Below are 17,994 nucleotides of genomic sequence, written 5' to 3' on the forward strand. Positions count from 1 at the left end.
ACTACAGTAGTTGCATGAGGTGAATTGAAAAATACTATTTCTTTTATCATTTTCACAGGGCAAATATTTGTAATAAAAATAATGTAAAGTGAGCACTGTACACTTTGTATTCTGTGTTGTAACTGAAATCAATATATTTGAAAATGTAGAAAAAATCCAAACATATTTAATAAATTTAAATTGGTAGTCTATTGTTTAACAATGCAATCAAAACTGTGATTAATCGTGATTAAAAAACTTAATTGCATGAGTTAACTGCAATTAATCAACAGCCCTAGTTACTTAGGTTAGTCACCCCATCTCAGAAAGGATATTGCACCACTAGAGAGGGTTCAGAGAAAGATGCCAAGAACAATCAAGGGCATGGAAAACCTTTCATAGCAAGAGTGAGTGAAAATATTGTGTTTGTTTACTCTAGAAAGGAGATGAGTAAGAGAGTGGCACATTTGGGGGCTCCACCCTGACTTGTGAGAGGTTATGTCACTGCCTGCCATGGCTTACAGCCCGGATACCAATAGCTAGCAGACAAGCATGCAGGTAGTTCCCTGAGTCAGTATGCTGTGCAGCCCTAGTGCAACACTGTGACCCCAGCAGCCCATGGTCTTCACCAGTCCTCATTAGTGCTTGCACCTCCAGTCCCAAATTTCCCCACAACCATCTGCCCTGAAGTGTCCAGCCCTCTTCTGTCACATGCAGAGAAATAATAAGGTTGGATGCTCTTTTAAAGAGACCAAAGTACAGCTTATCACTTTAACTGGAGTTAAGAATCACTTAAATTCAAATACAGCACTAGGTTGGTTTAGATTAGAAGTAAAACAAGTTCATTAATAAAAGGACATGGGTTAAGTGATATAAAGTTGAAGATAATGGAAGAAGAACAGGTTACAAACAAACCAAAGTTAAAATACGCTTTCTAGTGGCTAAGACCTACCTTAAAAAGCTACAGACTTTGCTCAAGGTAGTTTTCTCACTAGTCATTCTTTGATCAGGCAGTCTGGCCAGGGCCCAACACGTGGAACACAAACTGCTCGGTTTCTTTTTCTCCTGCGAGGTAAGGTAAAGATGGAGTCTCTATCTGTCCCTTACGTTCCCAAAGGTATTGTTTTTTGTCTTGAAAGTCAGGAAGGTTTCCCAGGGATTTAGTCTCCTATGTCTCTCTATGGTGCAGGAGCCATGCTACTTCTCCATCTCTCAAGTTCAGTCTCAGGGTATTCCCTGCTGGTTTAGCTTGATGGCTTTGTTTACTGCTGATATGTAAATTGAGGTAAACCCACATTTCTTTGTCTGTAGGACAAACCTGTTTATTACCTTGGCCCAGGCTAAACCACCTGGTTTTAAACACATTCTAGTAACATCACACAGAGAGAATTCATAACTTCACATATGATGATATTGACCACTGTGATATTATTTTTCAAATGATACCTCACAATGCATATTTTGTACATATAATTGCTGTAGTGTGTAGCAGGTGAAGACAGAGAGATCCTGTCCTTTTGTGACCCAAGGTAAAAGTATATAAAATAAATAATAGAGAAAAGGTAATTAGGAACCTAGGCTTTTGCAGCCTCTTAACTTAAGAACAGAGGAATGTTGAATTCAGGTAAGAGTTGGGGAAGTAAAAAACCAATAAAAAGAAATCCTTTTTTCACATAACCTGTAATTAAGCTGTGGCCAATGGGGGCTGCGGCAAGCAGTGCGGGCCAAAGGATGTGCTGGCTGCCACTTCCCGCAACCCCCATTGGCCTGGAGCGGTGGACCGCGGCCACTGGAAGCAATGATCGGCCGAACCTGCAGAGGCGGCGGATGAACAAACAGGCCCAGCCCGCCAGGGGGTTTACCTTGGCGGACCATGTGCCAAAGGTTGCCAATCCCTGTGCTGCAGCAAAGTCCAAAGGCTTCATGTGGATTTGCTTGAAATAAAATAGTTCCCAATTATCAGTTGCTCACAGCTCCAATTTTATCTAAATTGAGTTAGTGTTTCATGAAGTGGCATTAGATCTCCTTTTCCTTCCTCTTAGGTGCCAGAAGGGTATTTTCTATGTCTGTTATTTTTTTATTCCTACTTAATGACCTAATGCATCTCCCCTTTGGTAGGAATTTATCTTGTCTGAGAGGAAGCTAGAGATTAATATTTCAGGAGCATAAATGAAAGCCCCATACAAAAACTACAGTCCTAATCTGTACTAAAAATTCCCAGCAAACCTAGCTGTCTGTTCCCCCTACTTCTCAAGCAAGTATTTTAGTAGAGTTTTGTAGTGAGGGTTTATAATAGTCTTATGACATCACTTATATTTGTAAAATATGCTTTAATACACTATACAGTAACTAACAAAATCACCATAGTCCAGAACAATAAAATGTATTTTAAACGTACTTTAAAAGCTTTAATGCATTCATTTGTTCACCTTCAAAATGGCAATGGGCTTCCCACTTATTAACACCAATTAGAAAGGTAATATAGTACAGAATAGAACTGTCCGTACGGCTTTTCAAGGGATCGGGAATACCACCTTTGAAGTATTAGATCTTGTAAAATGATTAATTGAGCTTTGCTGAAATTGTCCAGTCTCAAGTTAAAAAAGTTCTCTTTCATAATGTAACTTTAACTACAGTGTAGTCAAAAAGAATTGACCTTGGATCTCCTTTTTAAAGTAATGAAATTAAAAAGATTGAGCACACTGAGTGCACATTAGTTAAACGTCGGCTTGTGAATGCTGGAAATTGTAACTTCTGCCTTTTTCCTTTAGGAAAAAGTCTATCTAAACAAGCTTTTTATATGCATATAGCTCTTTTATTACGAATACAGAAAATTTATGAGAAATTAAGAGAATCAGTGGTGTGAGTAGCAAACTACCCAGTTTTCCCATTGTGGTATTGGTAGGAGATGAGCATGAATTCAATCAACACACCTAGAAATCTGATATGTAAAAGCATTTTAATATAGTGATTGCAGCTGTGAATAAGGTTTTTGTTCTGATGGCTCTCACTATGCAAATAAATATTTGTGCCAATATCGAAATTTTGGGGTATCTCATTTCCATTTCCAACTTCTGATTTATCATTAGTGTAGGCCCCAACATGTAACTTCTCTTATTTTCTACCTTACATTTAATGTGATTTTATGTTAATTGTGACAAAGAGCAATTTTTTTTCTTAGACGTACCTGCTGTTTTTTTGCAACAGAACTGTCTAAAGAGCTCAGTGGTAATGGGTTTTAGTGGTGTCTCTTGCACCAGGAGTTCCCTTGTATGCATTTAAATTGAAGCTCCTTTACACCGCTTAAGGGCTCAGAGCAGCCTATCTATTTGTCCAGGAAATAGCACTCTCTTCAGCTTCTAAACAAGGGAAGGCTACAAGTACAACTTGAATGTTCTTTCTTTCTTTCCTTCCTTTCATGTGCAGAAGGACATTGATCATCTCTGGCTGCATCCCTTGTCAGGCCAATCCCAACCCTCCATCTAGGCGGACCAGATAGCAAGTGTGAAAAAGTGGGACAGGGGTGGGAGTAATAGGAGCCTATATAAGAAAAAGCCCCACATATCGGGACTGTCCCTATGAAATTGGGACATCTGGGCACCCTACTTTCTTCTCACTGCCCACCTATCATTGAGAGTTTCTTAAAGGGAATTCTGCGGGCTATCATGCAACTGCATTCTGGCTGTTCCGACGACAGTTTTCCCTAGCCTGAGGGGTGGAGATCATTTGAGCCAAATAGGAGAAAAATAACAGCAAGTCTCATGATTTGTAGACATGAGAAAACCAGACAGTAGCTTTGATTATTAATTTCAAATACTAACTGTATACTAAGGTCAAAAGCAAAGTTCTCCATCTGCATTTCATGTGCTCCAGATCAGCACCAGACTCACATGTGTTTTAAAGAGATGGGGTTAATTCTTAGAATATTTATTGCAAATTTCTTAAATTAATATTTGTTTATGAATATTCATATCCATTTTTAGCTTCTCTTCAAATACTGTATAACTTGTGGTAATACGATTATATGCACACCATTCATCATTGGATTACTGCAGCTATCAGTTCCTGGGGCTGAAGGTGGAAGCAATGCAGAGGCCTCCAGTTTGTGAGGAATGTGGCCGCTTCCCTCTTGAGTGGGATGCACCATGATGTATACTGACTACCATTTTTTATTCAAAACCTGATCTTCAAAACTCTCAATGAGTACCCATATATATCAGAGTCCACATCTCCATCCATGAATCTCCAAGACAGTGACCTTCTGCTGTATCCCTGTAACTTACAAAGACCATGATGGAGTATGGGAGAGCAGAGATGAAGCATCAGTAAAAAGTTTAAAGTGTATATACTTTTTTTTACTAGGGTACTATGCAAGCTGAGATTTCTGTGTACCAAACCCTGAGTCTTGTTTAAAACTATTTGAATGTTGGATAGTGACTGAGTTATGTTAATACTTTTCACCTGTGTATTCTGTCTAAAGTAATGCAATTCCATGATGTTCAGTGGACCTCACTAGGCAAATGTAATTTATCTCATGAGCAATTGAATATTGCGATGATGGAGTTGCAGAAAGCCCTTAGATGCACAGCTACCCGTTCTGAGAATTCTCAGCAGTAGCGCCTTTCAGACAGCTGTATGGCTTCTGTTAACATTGTTTAGAGTCAGTCCTTCAATTTGATTGTTGTGGAATTTTGAATATGGCATAGCAATTTAAAATAAATTCAGAATGTTCAGATTTAAAAGGGAAAAAAAATATGGCCATCAATGTACATGCTCTGTCAGAAAACATAGCCCTTAAAGCAAGTTTTGAACTATGTGCCCTTTGCAGTTGTACATGGTAGCTTTTCTTGTACATGGTAGCTTTTATAAGAACTAAGGTGAAGAGAGGAATTACCCCTTCAGCTGCAAGAAATGTAACTATATTTTACTAATCTTAGACTATGTGGATTTTTTTTTAAGTCTATTTGGTAGGAACCTCAGAATTAATATTTGTACAGTACACTGAAAATGTATGTCTCAATATGAGTTACAAATGGAAGGTTATTTAAATAGTTAGTGGAACCTTATGTATATTTTCAGTGTTCTTTAATTTATATCCTTTTTTCTCTCCCTAGCACTGTAGCTACTAAAGTTTTTTCATAAGCCATAACTGTGATTCTACAGTCTTTCATAGAAAAATATCTATTTAAAGCATTCTTGATTTTTTTGTAGTCCTTCATTCTAATGTTAATTTTTTTTCTGTTTTAGTTGTTGCAGTTAATTGCAAAATCTCAGCTAACCTCATTGAGTGGTGCAGCACAGAAGAACTACTTTAATATTTTGGACAAAATTGTACGAAAGGGTATGTTCAGGGTTCATTAGCATTGACTGAGTTGCTTTTCTGACTTTTCAATTAGTTTCGTTATTTTTAATATGTACTGCTTATGTCACAAAACAAAGATAATGGCATATTTAATTCATGGAAATCTAATATACTTTTTAACCGGTTTCTTAACGTTGAAGAATATCATTCAAAACAAATGTATAAAGTGAAATCTGAGATTATCCTTCCTGGTCAGAAGTTTATGGTTTCTCTTTTACTATTCTGTACTCTTTATCAAATCTAAAATGTCTTAGTTCTGAACAAAACTATTCTTGTTTTTATTAACATGAATACATGTGAATGTCTTTTTTTTTTAAATTCCTTTGCATGATGAACTAAAACATTTTAGTCCAAATTTGCCAAGTTACCCAACAGAGGTATGCAAGAAACTGCAATTATTCCTGGTGTGTATAATAAGAAAACTGGGTTCTTGCATATTGATGTTGGAAAATGTTGGGTTTTTTTTAAAGGTGACCACTGTATATGGAAAACATTTAATACTATCTATTGAAAATAGGAAATCCACTTGAATAACTAAGATGCAGCATTAATTTTATTAATACATGGCATGAAATGTTGCACTGATGCCTTCATAGCAGTATTGTCTTAAGAATCAATCCTGCACCTATGGGACCTGCCAGAGCAAATTCCATTGTGGGATCAGGGCATTTAGTTTGGAAGTGAAACCACTGCTCAGCTGCAGTTTGAGTTAGTTTAGATAGGAAAATGTCAATAACTTGGGTTAAATGTAACAAATCAAAAGAGTTCTTCTTATTCTTCTTTTCCAGTTTTGGAAGACCAACACAATCCACGCTTAATCAAAGATCTTCTTCAGGATCTGAGTTCTACTCTCTGTATACTAATTAGGGGAGTAGGGAAATCTGTGTTGGTGGGGAACATCAATATTTGGATTTGCCGATTAGAAACTATCCTTACATGGCAACAACAGCTAAAAAATCTTCAGATGAACAAGGTATATTAAATTTGTTAAATCAGAAATATGAGGTAAAAATGTTGGTGTGGATGGGTATAGTTTGCTCAGGAAGGATAGACAGGGGAAGAAGGGAGGAGGTGTTGCCTTATATATTAAAAATGTACACACTTGGACTGAGGTGGAGATGGACATAGGAGACGGAAGTGTTGAGAGTCTCTGGGTTAGGCTAAAAGGGGTAAAAAACACGGGTGATGTCGTGCTGGGAGTCTACTACAGGCCACCTAATCAGGTGGAAGAGGTGGATGAGGCTTTTTTCAAACAACTAACAAAATCATCCAAAGCCCAAGATTTGGTGGTGATGGGGGACTTCAACTATCCAGATATATGTTGGGAAAAAAACACCGCGGGGCACAGACTATCCAATAAGTTCCTGGACTGCATTGCAGACAACTTTTTATTTCAGAAAGTTGAAAAAGCTACTAGGGGGGAAGCTGTTCTAGACTTGATTTTAACAAATAGGGAGGAACTTGTTGAGAATTTGAAAGTAGAAGGAAGCTTGAGTGAAAGTGATCATGAAATCATAGAGTTTGCAATTCTAAGGAAGGGTAGGAGGGAGTAAAGCAAAATAGAGACAATGGATTTCAGGAAGGCGGATTTTGGTACGCTCAGAGAGCTGATAGGTAAGGTCCCATGGGAATCAAGACTGAGGGGAAAAACAACTGAGGAGAGTTGGCAGTTTTTCAAAGGGACGCTATTAAGGGCCCAAAAACAAGCTATTCCGATGGTTAGGAAAGATAGAATATGTGGCAAAAGACCACCTTGGCTTAACCACGAGATCTTGCGTGACCTACAAAATAAAAAGGCAACATATAAAAAATGGAAACTAGGTCAGTTTACAAAGGATGAATATAGGCAAATAACACAGGAATGCAGAGGCAAGATTAGAAAGGCAAAGGCAGAAAATGAGCTCAAACTAGCTATGGGAATAAAGGGAAAAAAGAAGACTTTTTATCAATACATTAGAAGCAAGAGGAAGACCAAGGACAGGGTGTCATAACCTAGTCCCAGATTTGGACCTTAGCGTCCAAAATATGAGGGTTAGCATGAAAACCTCCAAACTTAGTTACCAGCTTGGACCTGGTAAAGCTGCCACCACCCAAAAATTTAAGAGTGTTTTGGGGCACTCTGGTCCCCCCCAAAAACCTTCCCTGGGGATCCCAAGACCCAAATCCCTTGAGTCTCACAACAAAGGGAAATAAACCTTTTCCCTTCCCCCCTCCAGGTGTTCCTGGAGAGATGCACAGAAGCAAGCTCCGTGAATCTAAACAGAGGGATTCCACCCTCCCCGTTTCCAGCCTTGGAAAACAGAAGTGCCGAGAGCTAACCTCTCTTCCCCCCTCACCCAGAGGGAATGCAAAGTCAGGCTAGTAAATCTAACACACACAGATTTCCCCCTGACTTCTTCCTCCCACCAATTCCCTGGTGAGCACAGACTCAATTCCCTGGAGTTCCCCACTAAAGAAAAACTACAACAGGTCTAAAAAAGAAAGCTTTATATAAAAAGAAAGAAATACATAAAAATGGTCTCTCTGTATTAAGGTGACAAATACAGGGTCAATTGCTTAAAAGAAATATGAATAAACAGCCTTATTCAAAAAGAATACAATTCAAAACATTTCAGCAACTATACCCATGTAAATACAAAAGAAAAACAATAGAAACCTTACTGCCTTACTATATTTGTACTTACAACTTGGAAACAGAAGATTAGAAAGCAAGAGAAAGAAATCCTCCCATAGCCGAGAGAGAGACAGGCAGAAGACAAAGAACTCAGACACAAACTTCCTTCCACCCAGACCTGAAAAAGTCTGGTTTCCTGATTGGTCCTCTGGTCAGGTGCTTCAGGTTACCTCTTTCCAGGTGTAAGAGACATTAACCCTTAGCTATCTGTTTATGACACAGGGTAGGCCCACTGCTCAGTGAGGAGGGGGAAACAGTAACGGGAGACTTGGAAATGGCAGAGATGCTTAATGACTTCTTTGTTTCAGTCTTCACTGAGAAGTCTGAAGGAATGTCTAATATAGTGAATGCTTATGGGAAGAGGGTAGGTTTAGAAGATAAAATAAAAAAAGAGCAAGTAAAAAATCACTTAGAAAAGTTAGATGCCTGCAAGTCACCAGGGCCTGATGAAATGCATCCTAGAATACTCAAGGAGTTAATAGAGGGGGTATCTGAACCTCTAGCTATTATCTTTGGGAAATCATGGGAGACGGGGGAGATTCCAGAAGACTGGAAAAGGGCAAATATAGTGCCCATCTATAAAAAGGGAAATAAAAACAACCCAGGAAACTACAGACCAGTTAGTTTAACTTCTGTGCCAGGGAAGATAATGGAGCAAGTAATTAAAGAAATCTGCAAACATTTGGAAGGTGGTAAGGTGATAGGGAATAGCCAGCATGGATTTGTAAAGAACAAATCGTGTCAAACTAATCTGATAGCATTCTTTGATAGGATAACGAGCCTTGTGGATAAGGGAGAAGCGGTGGATGTGATATACCTAGACTTTAGTAAGGCATTTGATACAGGCTCGCATGATATTCTTATAGATAAACTAGGAAAGTACAATTTAGATGGGGCTACTATAAGGTGGGTGCATAACTGTCTGGATAACCGTACTCAGAGAGTAGTTATTAATGGCTCACAATCCTGCTGGAAAGGTATAACAAGTGGGGTTCCGCAGGGGTCTGTTTTTGGACCGGCTCTGTTCAATATCTTCATCGATTTAGATGTTGGCATAGAAAGTACGCTTATTAAGTTTGTGGATGATACCAAACTGGGAGGGATTGCAACTGCTTTGGAGGACAGGGTCAAAATTCAAAATGATCTGGACAAATTGGAGAAATGGTCTGAGGTAAACCGGATGAAGTTCAATAAAGATAAATGCAAAGTGCTCCACTTAGGAAGGAACAATCAGTTTCACACATACAGAATGGGAAGAGACTGTCTAGGAAGGAGTATGGCAGAAAGAGATCTAGGGGTCATAGTGGACCACAAGCTTAATATGAGTCAACATTGTGATACTGTTGCAAAAAAAGCAAACGTGATTCTGGGATGCATTAACAGGTGTGTTGTAAACAAGACACGAGAAGTCATTATTCCACTTTACTCTGCGCTGGTTAGGCCTCAACTGGAGTATTGTATCCAGTTCTGGGTACCGCATTTCAAGAAAGATGTGGAGAAATTGGAGAGGGTCCAGAGAAGAGCAACAAGAATGATTAAAGGTCTTGAGAACATGACCTATGAAGGAAGGCTGAAACAATTGGGTTTGTTTAGTTTGGAAAAGAGAAGACTGAGAGGGGACATGATAGCAGTTTTCAGGTATCTAAAAGAGTGTCATCAAGAGGAGGGAGAAAACTTGTTCACCTTAGCCTCCAATGATAGAACAAGAAGCAATGGGCTTAAACTGCAGCAAGGGAGATTTAGGTTGGACATTAGGAAAAAGTTCCTAACTGTCAGGGTAGTTAAACACTGGAATAGATTGCCTAGGGAAGTTGTGGAATCTCCATCTCTGGAGATATTTAAGAGTAGGTTAGATAAATGTCCGTTAGGGATGGTCTAGACAGTATTTGGTCCTGCCATGAGGGCAGGGGACTGGACTCGATGACCTCTCGAGGTCCTTTCCAGTCCGAGAGTCTATGAATCTATGAAAAGGGAGAAGGTGCTTTGAATACTGGCTTTTGATCTGTATACAAGCAAAGTTTTAAATGTCTAAAGCCATTTTTACTTGACTTCATTAGTTATTCTGCACAAATGAAGATATAAAATTTAAAGTTCAATTATTTTACACTCACTAAGTATTTTAAAATCCTTTTTCTGTGAAAAGGACAACGGTAACCTTAAACTTTAGCAACCTGCTTTAAATGAGTCCTGGCAGATGTTCACAGACTTAATTTTCTGATAGCCCAACCATAAATTTCAAAACTGATAGCTCTGTCGACCTTAATCTGACTAGTTAGAGATAATTATTCACTGGTCAGACATACAATAACTCCACCTTACTAAGGAGACACAGACCTGAAATCCAAGATTTAAGAGGGACCAAGAAAACATGAATAAAACATTGAAATAGTGATTCCAAAGGTATGCAAGCCAAAAGGGTTTTTTTCTATGAAACTAGGTAACTTATGGACTTCTGGAAGCAAAGTTTGGATCTGGGTCACTGCTTTTATTTTTTTTAAAGCAAACTGTAGGGGGCGACAGAGGGTTAGGAGAGGAAGCAAGGCGAGGTACTGAGACTCTGGGGGGGGAAGTAGGAGGAAGGGCAGTCAGCTGCAGGCTGGGAAGGAGAGTCCCAGGTATTTCTCTCTGCTGCCTGGCTCTTGCCTCCGCCAGTATGCAAGATCTTGGAAAAAATTTTGAATGAAAGTAGTTAAGGACATTGAGGTCAATGGTAATTGGGACAAAATACAACATGGTTTTACAAGAGGTCTTGGTAGTCCATCGATCCGATGATGACAAATCTGAGCAAATCATCTATTGTTGGTCTCATGGTGTGCCCTCTGATGGCTATACAAGCCAATTCTAGAGGTGCACATTTTGCTGCAGATGGTGCATGGGAAGTTCGCAGTCAGTGGGTTGTGTGCTGCTGGTACTCTGTGACGTCGTTCGCGTGCCTCTTGTAGACGCCGGCAGCGGTCTTCCTCAAAGGCAATGCAAGTATTTCTGACTTTTGCACGCCACTGTGTTCTGTCGCTGGCGGTGTCCTCAAGGTCCCTGGGTTTGATACTGCTATACTGCACATTGGCTTTGATGGTGTCCTTGTAACGTTTTCGTGGACAACCTATATGCCGGATGGCTTGGGAGAGCTCACCATAGAGAAACTGGTGGACGATTCTGTTGGCATCCATGCGGCTGACATGACCGGTCCAACGTAGCTGTGACTTCATGATCATCATTTCAATGCTTGTCATCTGGGCTCTCTGGAGGACCTCAAGATTGGGCACTTTGTCTTGCCAGCGGATCTTCATGATGTTGCGGAGGCAACGCATGTGGAATGCTTCAAGCTGCTTGATGTGACACCTCTGTAGTTATCTGAGACCTATACAGGTTCGAGTAAGTTTTGGATCGAGTGAGGAAAATCAAACGTGACAGACTGAAAGTTCAAAACCATATGACCGTTTATTGATGGGGAATTAGTTGCAACTTGGGCTGGGGAGGAGCGCTTTTACCAACTAATACTATTAGAATGAGAATATTTACACAACTTGAAACAATCTATTTACATCCAACAACAAGAAATCAAACAATTTATAATTAACTGATTACTAAAATTCGGAACAGATACAAAAAAACTAAATAAACTGTGCGCACATTAACTAAATACTGTAAAATACAACAATTAACCGCAATAGCAATTAATACAACAATTTAACTTTTATATACTATGTACATAACTTGCACCAAATAACAATATATACAGTTCTGTACCAAATAAGGGAGGGAAAAAGAGAAGAGGCTAAGCAAACAGAATATTACGGAAATTAGAATACAAATACCGCACTCCAGGCTCAACTGACCAGCAGTACATACACCGAGAGCATAACGAATTGATGGGAATTAATCCCACCCGTCCCGAGCCGGCTAAATCTGCAGGAGACCCTTCTAGCTGGAAGGAAGATCCAAGTCTTCCAGCTAACATGCGGATACTCCTGCAGATCTTGGCGCGAGACATGGTTTTCTTCGAAAGCTCTCTTACTCATGTCAGCATCTGATTGGTCCCTAGCTCCTTCGCCTTCCAGGTTCCGAGTTGGAGCCCTCCACGTAAACAGGATCTGCACACGGCACACTACCCTGATGCACACGGTACGCTGGTATTTTTGCACAAGGCACTAGCCTGACCCCTAGGTGACCAGGCAAAAAGGCGGGAAAATGCACACGGCACTATAATGTTGCACACCGCACTAGCCTGACCCTTAGGTGACAAGGGAAAAAGAGCAGGAGAAGTGCAACACCATAGTGCAGTGTGCAACGGTACCAATGTGACCTTTTGACCGACAATTGGCCATACGGACGCCATGTTTGATCATAGGCCTAGGGCTGCGACAATAGTGTCCAAGTTTCACACCCGTACAAAAGAGATGAAAGAACAGCAGCTCTGTACACAAGGAGTTTTGTTGACATCCGGATGTTGTGGTGGTTTAAAACTTTGACATGCAGATAGCCAAGTGCCTGGCTTGCTTTGGATATTCGTGCGTTGATCTCATTATCCAATGATTCATCACTAGATATGACACTGCCCAGGTATTTAAAGTTCTCCACTACTTTAAGCTGAGTCCATCAATGGAGATACTCGGGACAGAAGCATTTGATCCAGGTATAGGTTGATGGAGAACTTCTGTATTTTCGAGGCTGATAGTTAGTCCGAAGAGTTGCGAGGCCTCGGCAAACTTGTTGAAAACATGCTGAAGATCATTTTCAGTGTGAGCCATGAGAGCACAGTTGTCGGCAAAGAGTGCCTCAAGAAGGAGTTTCTGCACTGTCTTAGTCTTTGCATTCAGGCGACGGAGCTCAAAAAGTGAACCATGGTGCCGATATTTCAAATATATACCTCGATCCAGATCTTTCATTGCATGGTTAAGGTTAAGTTACAAGAGGTAGATCGTACCAAACCAACCTGATCTCCTTCTTTCAGAAGGTAACAGATTTTTTTTAGACAAAGGAAATGCAGTGGATCTAATTTACCTCGATTTCAGTATGGCATTTGATATGGTTCCACATGGGGAATTATTAGCTAAATTGGAAAAGATGGGGTTCAATATGAAAATTGAAAGGTGAATAACGAACTGGTTAAAGAGGAGATTATAACGGGTAATACTGACAAGTGAACTGTCAGGCTAGAAGGAGGTTACTAGTGGAGTTCCTCAGGGATTGATTTTGGGACTAATCTTGTTTAATCTTTTTATTACTGACCTTGGCACAAAAAGTGGGAATGTGCTAATAAAGTTTGTGGATGACACAATGCTGGGAGGTATTGCTGCTACAGAGAAGGACTGGGATATCATACAGGAAAATCTGGATGACCTTGTAAACTGGAGTAACAATAATAGGATGAAATTTAATAGTGAAAAGTGCAAGGTTATGCATTTAGGAATTAATAACAAGAATTTTGGTAATAAATTGGGGGCACATCAGTTGGAAGTAACGGAGGAGGAAATGTTTTTGTGCATTTTTAATTCAATTCCAATTTCCAAATAGAGCTTGACACAAATCATGAGTAAACAGTCATCTAGTAAATGAGAAGTATATCATTCACCGTTTTCTAACATAATAAAAATATAAAAATTAAGAATAAATAAATGTACATTAAGCTATCTAATTGCTTAAATAAATGAGGATAGATACATTGTGTCTCCTGGTTAGCAAGAAGAAGTAGCAAATTTAGTGTGAAAGCTATATTTAGCTCCAAATCAACATGTGTTAATGAACACCAACGAATGAGAATAAACTCTAGATATTTTCCTAAAGAAAGAAGTATCAATGCAAAACATGATTAAAATAGATTTATTTAAATCAATCCACCCTGAAGCAAAGTTAGAAAACCTTAGCAGCAATAAACTAATATAACTGTTTATCTAATATGCAACTTTGCTTATTTGGTAGGTAGCGGGGATGGAATCAGGAATTTACTCAGACTTGTTACTTTATTATTCTGCCCTGAATAAATCACAACACATTTTGAAATAGAAGATAGTTTACACTAAAAAAAATGGGAAATTCAGCCTTGAAGATATTTGTCATGTGGCCAACAAACCAAAATACCATCCTTGCTTGACAGATAGTTGCTTGATTTGTTATTTCCTTTATTTTATATCGTAACTTCCACTGAGTGCTTTTGCTTTAGTTGCATATTACAAATGCAAGATTGTAGTCATCATGTTCACAGATGCCTGAGCATGATGATCTCTGAAAAACTATACACAAGATGTCACTACAGAAAGTATATTCTAAAAGCGAGACTAATAAGTGTAATGAACTAAATTGTGGGATTAAGTTAGGGCTGTCTATTGGACCCAGCCACCCTGGGGAGTGCAGCTGCTGTAATACGATTGAAGAGAATGATGCATATGCTTCCCTTTGCATCTGGTCAGTTCCACTAGGTGGGGCCATTGTCATCCCTTGCATGGAACAGTGACAGCAGTGCTAACACTATATAGTCTATATAGTCCCTAAAAATGTCTCTTATTGTGCCCAGCCCCTTCCAGTAGGTTCAAATAGAGGAAAGGACAATGCACTTTTTACATCTATCATGCCCCTGCTGCAAGGAAGAGAACCTCTCTAGTCTCCACCCTAGGTGCTGCTGCACAGAGAACGAGTGGCTCTAGCTTTTTTGTCACATCAAGCACGGCAGTCAGGCAGCCGGTCCTGCAGATTCCGCAGCTTGTCTGTGGGAGGTCCGCCGGTCCTGTGGCTTCGGCATACCCGCTGCCGAATTGCTACCAAATCTGCGGGATCGGCGGACCTCCCGCAGGCATGCCACAGAAGGCTACCTAACTGCCAGCCTTGCAGGGACCAGCAGGGCGCCTCCTTCTTCCCTCCCCCCCGCAGCTTGCCGCACCAGGCACGCACTTGGAGTGCTGGTGCCTGGAGCTGCTGCTGACGGGGACCCCATGGAAGAGGACTCTAGTCAGGGATATATACTCCCTTGGGTCAACCACTCTATATTTGCTTTCCTATCAGTGTGGCAGAATCAGTGTTTCATCTGTTGGGAGCTCTCTGCAGAGGTGGTATTTGTCCTACTCTCTTCCCTCCAACTCCTACATTCCATATCTGTTGCACATTCTGTTGAGTAATTGACATAAACTTCAGTGCTTTTTAATAATAGTTTCTCTTATTTCTGATTGTCCAGTTTACTATAATAAGGTTAAAGATTGACGATAGTGGAGGGAAACTATAGGTACGTTTTTAATGTGTTCATTTTTCTGAAAGTTGGTGTTGTATGCAACTTTTAACTAATTTTCAGACTGCATATTTTGGATTTTTGCTTTTAATTTCCAAAAGCTTTTTCATCCAAAGCGTAACTTTAGGTTCTAAGAATTCTCATACATTTAATACCAGAAAAACTAAGAGCTGTAAAACCACATTATTCAACTTCTGTTCCTTGAGGAATTTAATTTTCAATAACAAACTTGCAGAATAATCTAACAAATGTTGAAAACCAAATGATCAAAATATCAAAAAAAACCAACAAAAAACCTGGTCCATATTTTTTCAGGGAAACACACATACCTATATATAATTATAAAAAATATAAAACTTTAAGAGATGAAATAAAAATAATTTTTTGGTTTAAACCTAAAATTGAAAACACTGCTTATGTTATACTAACAACTCCATGCAGTTAAAAGTTAACTCTTTTTGTTTTTTCAGCAAGTCAACAATGGTCTCACGCTCAGTGATCTCCCTCTGCATATGCTGAATAACATTTTATACAGGTTCTCAGATGGCTGGGACATTATTATGCTAGGTCAAGTGACCCCAACACTGTACATGCTCAGTGAAGACAGGCAGTTGTGGAAAAAACTTTGCCAGTACCATTTTGCAGAAAAACAGGTAACGAGAGAGAGAGAGAGGTGTGTGTGTGTTAAATCTGATACTTTTTTCTGTCATACTGAATGAAGATGATCTCAGTATGAATTCCTCAGTGAATTTGCCCTTGCTTTCACGTTGAACTATGGCAGTGTGGGTAACAGGAAAGTGATCTGTTTTTTTCAGAGGTGGTGTCTAACCTCAGTTCCCATTGATTTCTGTGAGAAATGTGATCTGTACATCAACCCAAGAGACTTTATCCGGATGTTTTCCATGCAGTGGTGGGGAATACAGTGGAGACAGTGTCTGCACTAAACTTTTTTCCCTCCATATTTCCCACCATTCCTGCCAACTGTGGCAGATTGGACTCTTAAAGCTTTAGTATATGCATTTTAGATGCCAAGGTAATAGGTGCTTCAAGCTAAGATTTTTCATAAATTATACAAATCTGAATAGTCAGCCATGAGCTTCTAGATTATATTTCTCTACCTAGACTATTATGAGTAGATTTTCTTGTATACAATTAATTTTTACCACACATGCATTAGTCTCAGAGTTCACCTAATAACATTCATATTCATGATTTTAACCTCAAGGCATCTAGATAGACTTATGTATCGTACTGAGGAGGAGCCAGTGCTACATGTAGATACCAATGACATAGGGAAGGGTAGGAGAGATGTCCTGGAGGCCAAATTTGGGCTGCTAGGAAAGAGACTGACACCCAGAATCTCTATGGTGGCATTCTCAGAAATGCTTCCAGTTCTACGCCAGGTAGGCAGGAAGAGCTTCAGAGTCTCAATACGCGGATGAGATGATGGTGTAAGAAGGAGGGGTTTAGATTTAGTAGGAACTGGGGAAACTTTTGAGATAGGGGGAGCCTATTCAGGAAGGATGGGCTCCGCCTAAACCAAAGTGGACCAGACTCCTAGCACTTAACATTAAAAAGGTTGCAGAACAGTTTTTAAACTAAGAAATGGGGGAAAGCCGACTGCTGCAGAGGAGCACATGGATCGGACAGAGATTTCTATTAGAGGAGAGTCTTTTGATAGAGAGTCTCTAGGTTTTAGTCAGGAGGAGAGGATGGAAGAGGATAAAGCATGGGCCAGATCAGATGAGAAACATTCACATAAAAAAGAATCCGACACATCAGAAAAGGGCAGACAAATAAACAGGGACAAGTTTTTAAAATGCTTGTACACAAATGCTGGAAGTCTAAATAATGAGATGGGTGAACTAGAGTGCCTCATGTTAAAGGAGGATATTGGTATAATAGGCATCACAGAAACCTGGTAGAGTGAGGACAATCAATGGGACACAATCATTCCGGGGTACAAAATATATCGGAAGGACAGAACAGGTCATGCGGGGGATGGGGAGTGGTATTATATGTGAAAGAAAATGTAGAATTAAATGAAGTAAAAATCTTAAATGAATCCACATGTTCCATAGAATCTCTATGGATAGCAATTCCATGCTCTAGTAAGAATATAACAGTAGGGATCTATTATCGACCAGCTGACCAGGACAGTGATAGTGACTATGAAATGCTAAGGGAGATTAGAGAGGCTATCAAAATAAAGAACTCAACAATAGTGGGGGATTTCATTTATCCCCATATTGACTGGGTACATGTCACCTCACGACGAAATGCAGAGACAACAGTTCTCAATACTCTAAATGACTGCTTCTTTGAGCAGCTGGTACAGGAACTCACAAGGGTAGAGACAATTCTCGATTTAGTCCTAAGTGGAACACAGGATCTGGTCCAAGAGGTAACTATAACAGGACCACTTGGAAATAGTGACCATAATATAATAACATTTAACATTCCTGTGGTGGGAAGAACACCTTAGCAGCCCAACACTGAGGCATTTAATTTCAGAAAGTGGAACTATGCAAAAGTGGAGAGGTTAGTTAAACAGAAATTGAAAGGTACAGTGACTAGAGTGAAATCCCTGCAAGCTGTATGGACACTTCAAAGACACTATAATAGAGGCCCAACTTAAATGTATATCTCAAATAAAGAAACACAGTAAAAGAACTAAGGAAGAGCCACTGTGGCTTAACAACCATGTAAAAGAAGCAATGAGAGATAAAAAGCCATCTTTTAAAAAGTGGAAGTCAAATCCTA

General features: G+C 39.6%; 1 protein-coding gene across 5 annotated transcripts in view; it reads left to right on the top strand.

The window, feature by feature from the left end:
• FBXO25 (F-box protein 25) overlaps positions 1–17,994 on the top strand; it is a 75,674-nt gene that overhangs the window by 35,765 nt on the left and 21,915 nt on the right. For all 5 annotated transcript variants that reach the window (XM_030555538.1, XM_030555539.1, XM_030555537.1 and 2 more), the window contains exons 6-8: positions 5,227–5,320; positions 6,130–6,314; positions 15,702–15,884. In XM_030555538.1, the coding sequence (XP_030411398.1) occupies positions 5,227–5,320; positions 6,130–6,314; positions 15,702–15,884 (462 nt within the window). The remainder of the gene's footprint in view (positions 1–5,226; positions 5,321–6,129; positions 6,315–15,701; positions 15,885–17,994) is intronic.

This window comes from Gopherus evgoodei, chromosome 3 (assembly GCF_007399415.2).
Source record: "Gopherus evgoodei ecotype Sinaloan lineage chromosome 3, rGopEvg1_v1.p, whole genome shotgun sequence".
Classification (NCBI taxonomy): Eukaryota; Metazoa; Chordata; order Testudines; family Testudinidae; genus Gopherus; species Gopherus evgoodei.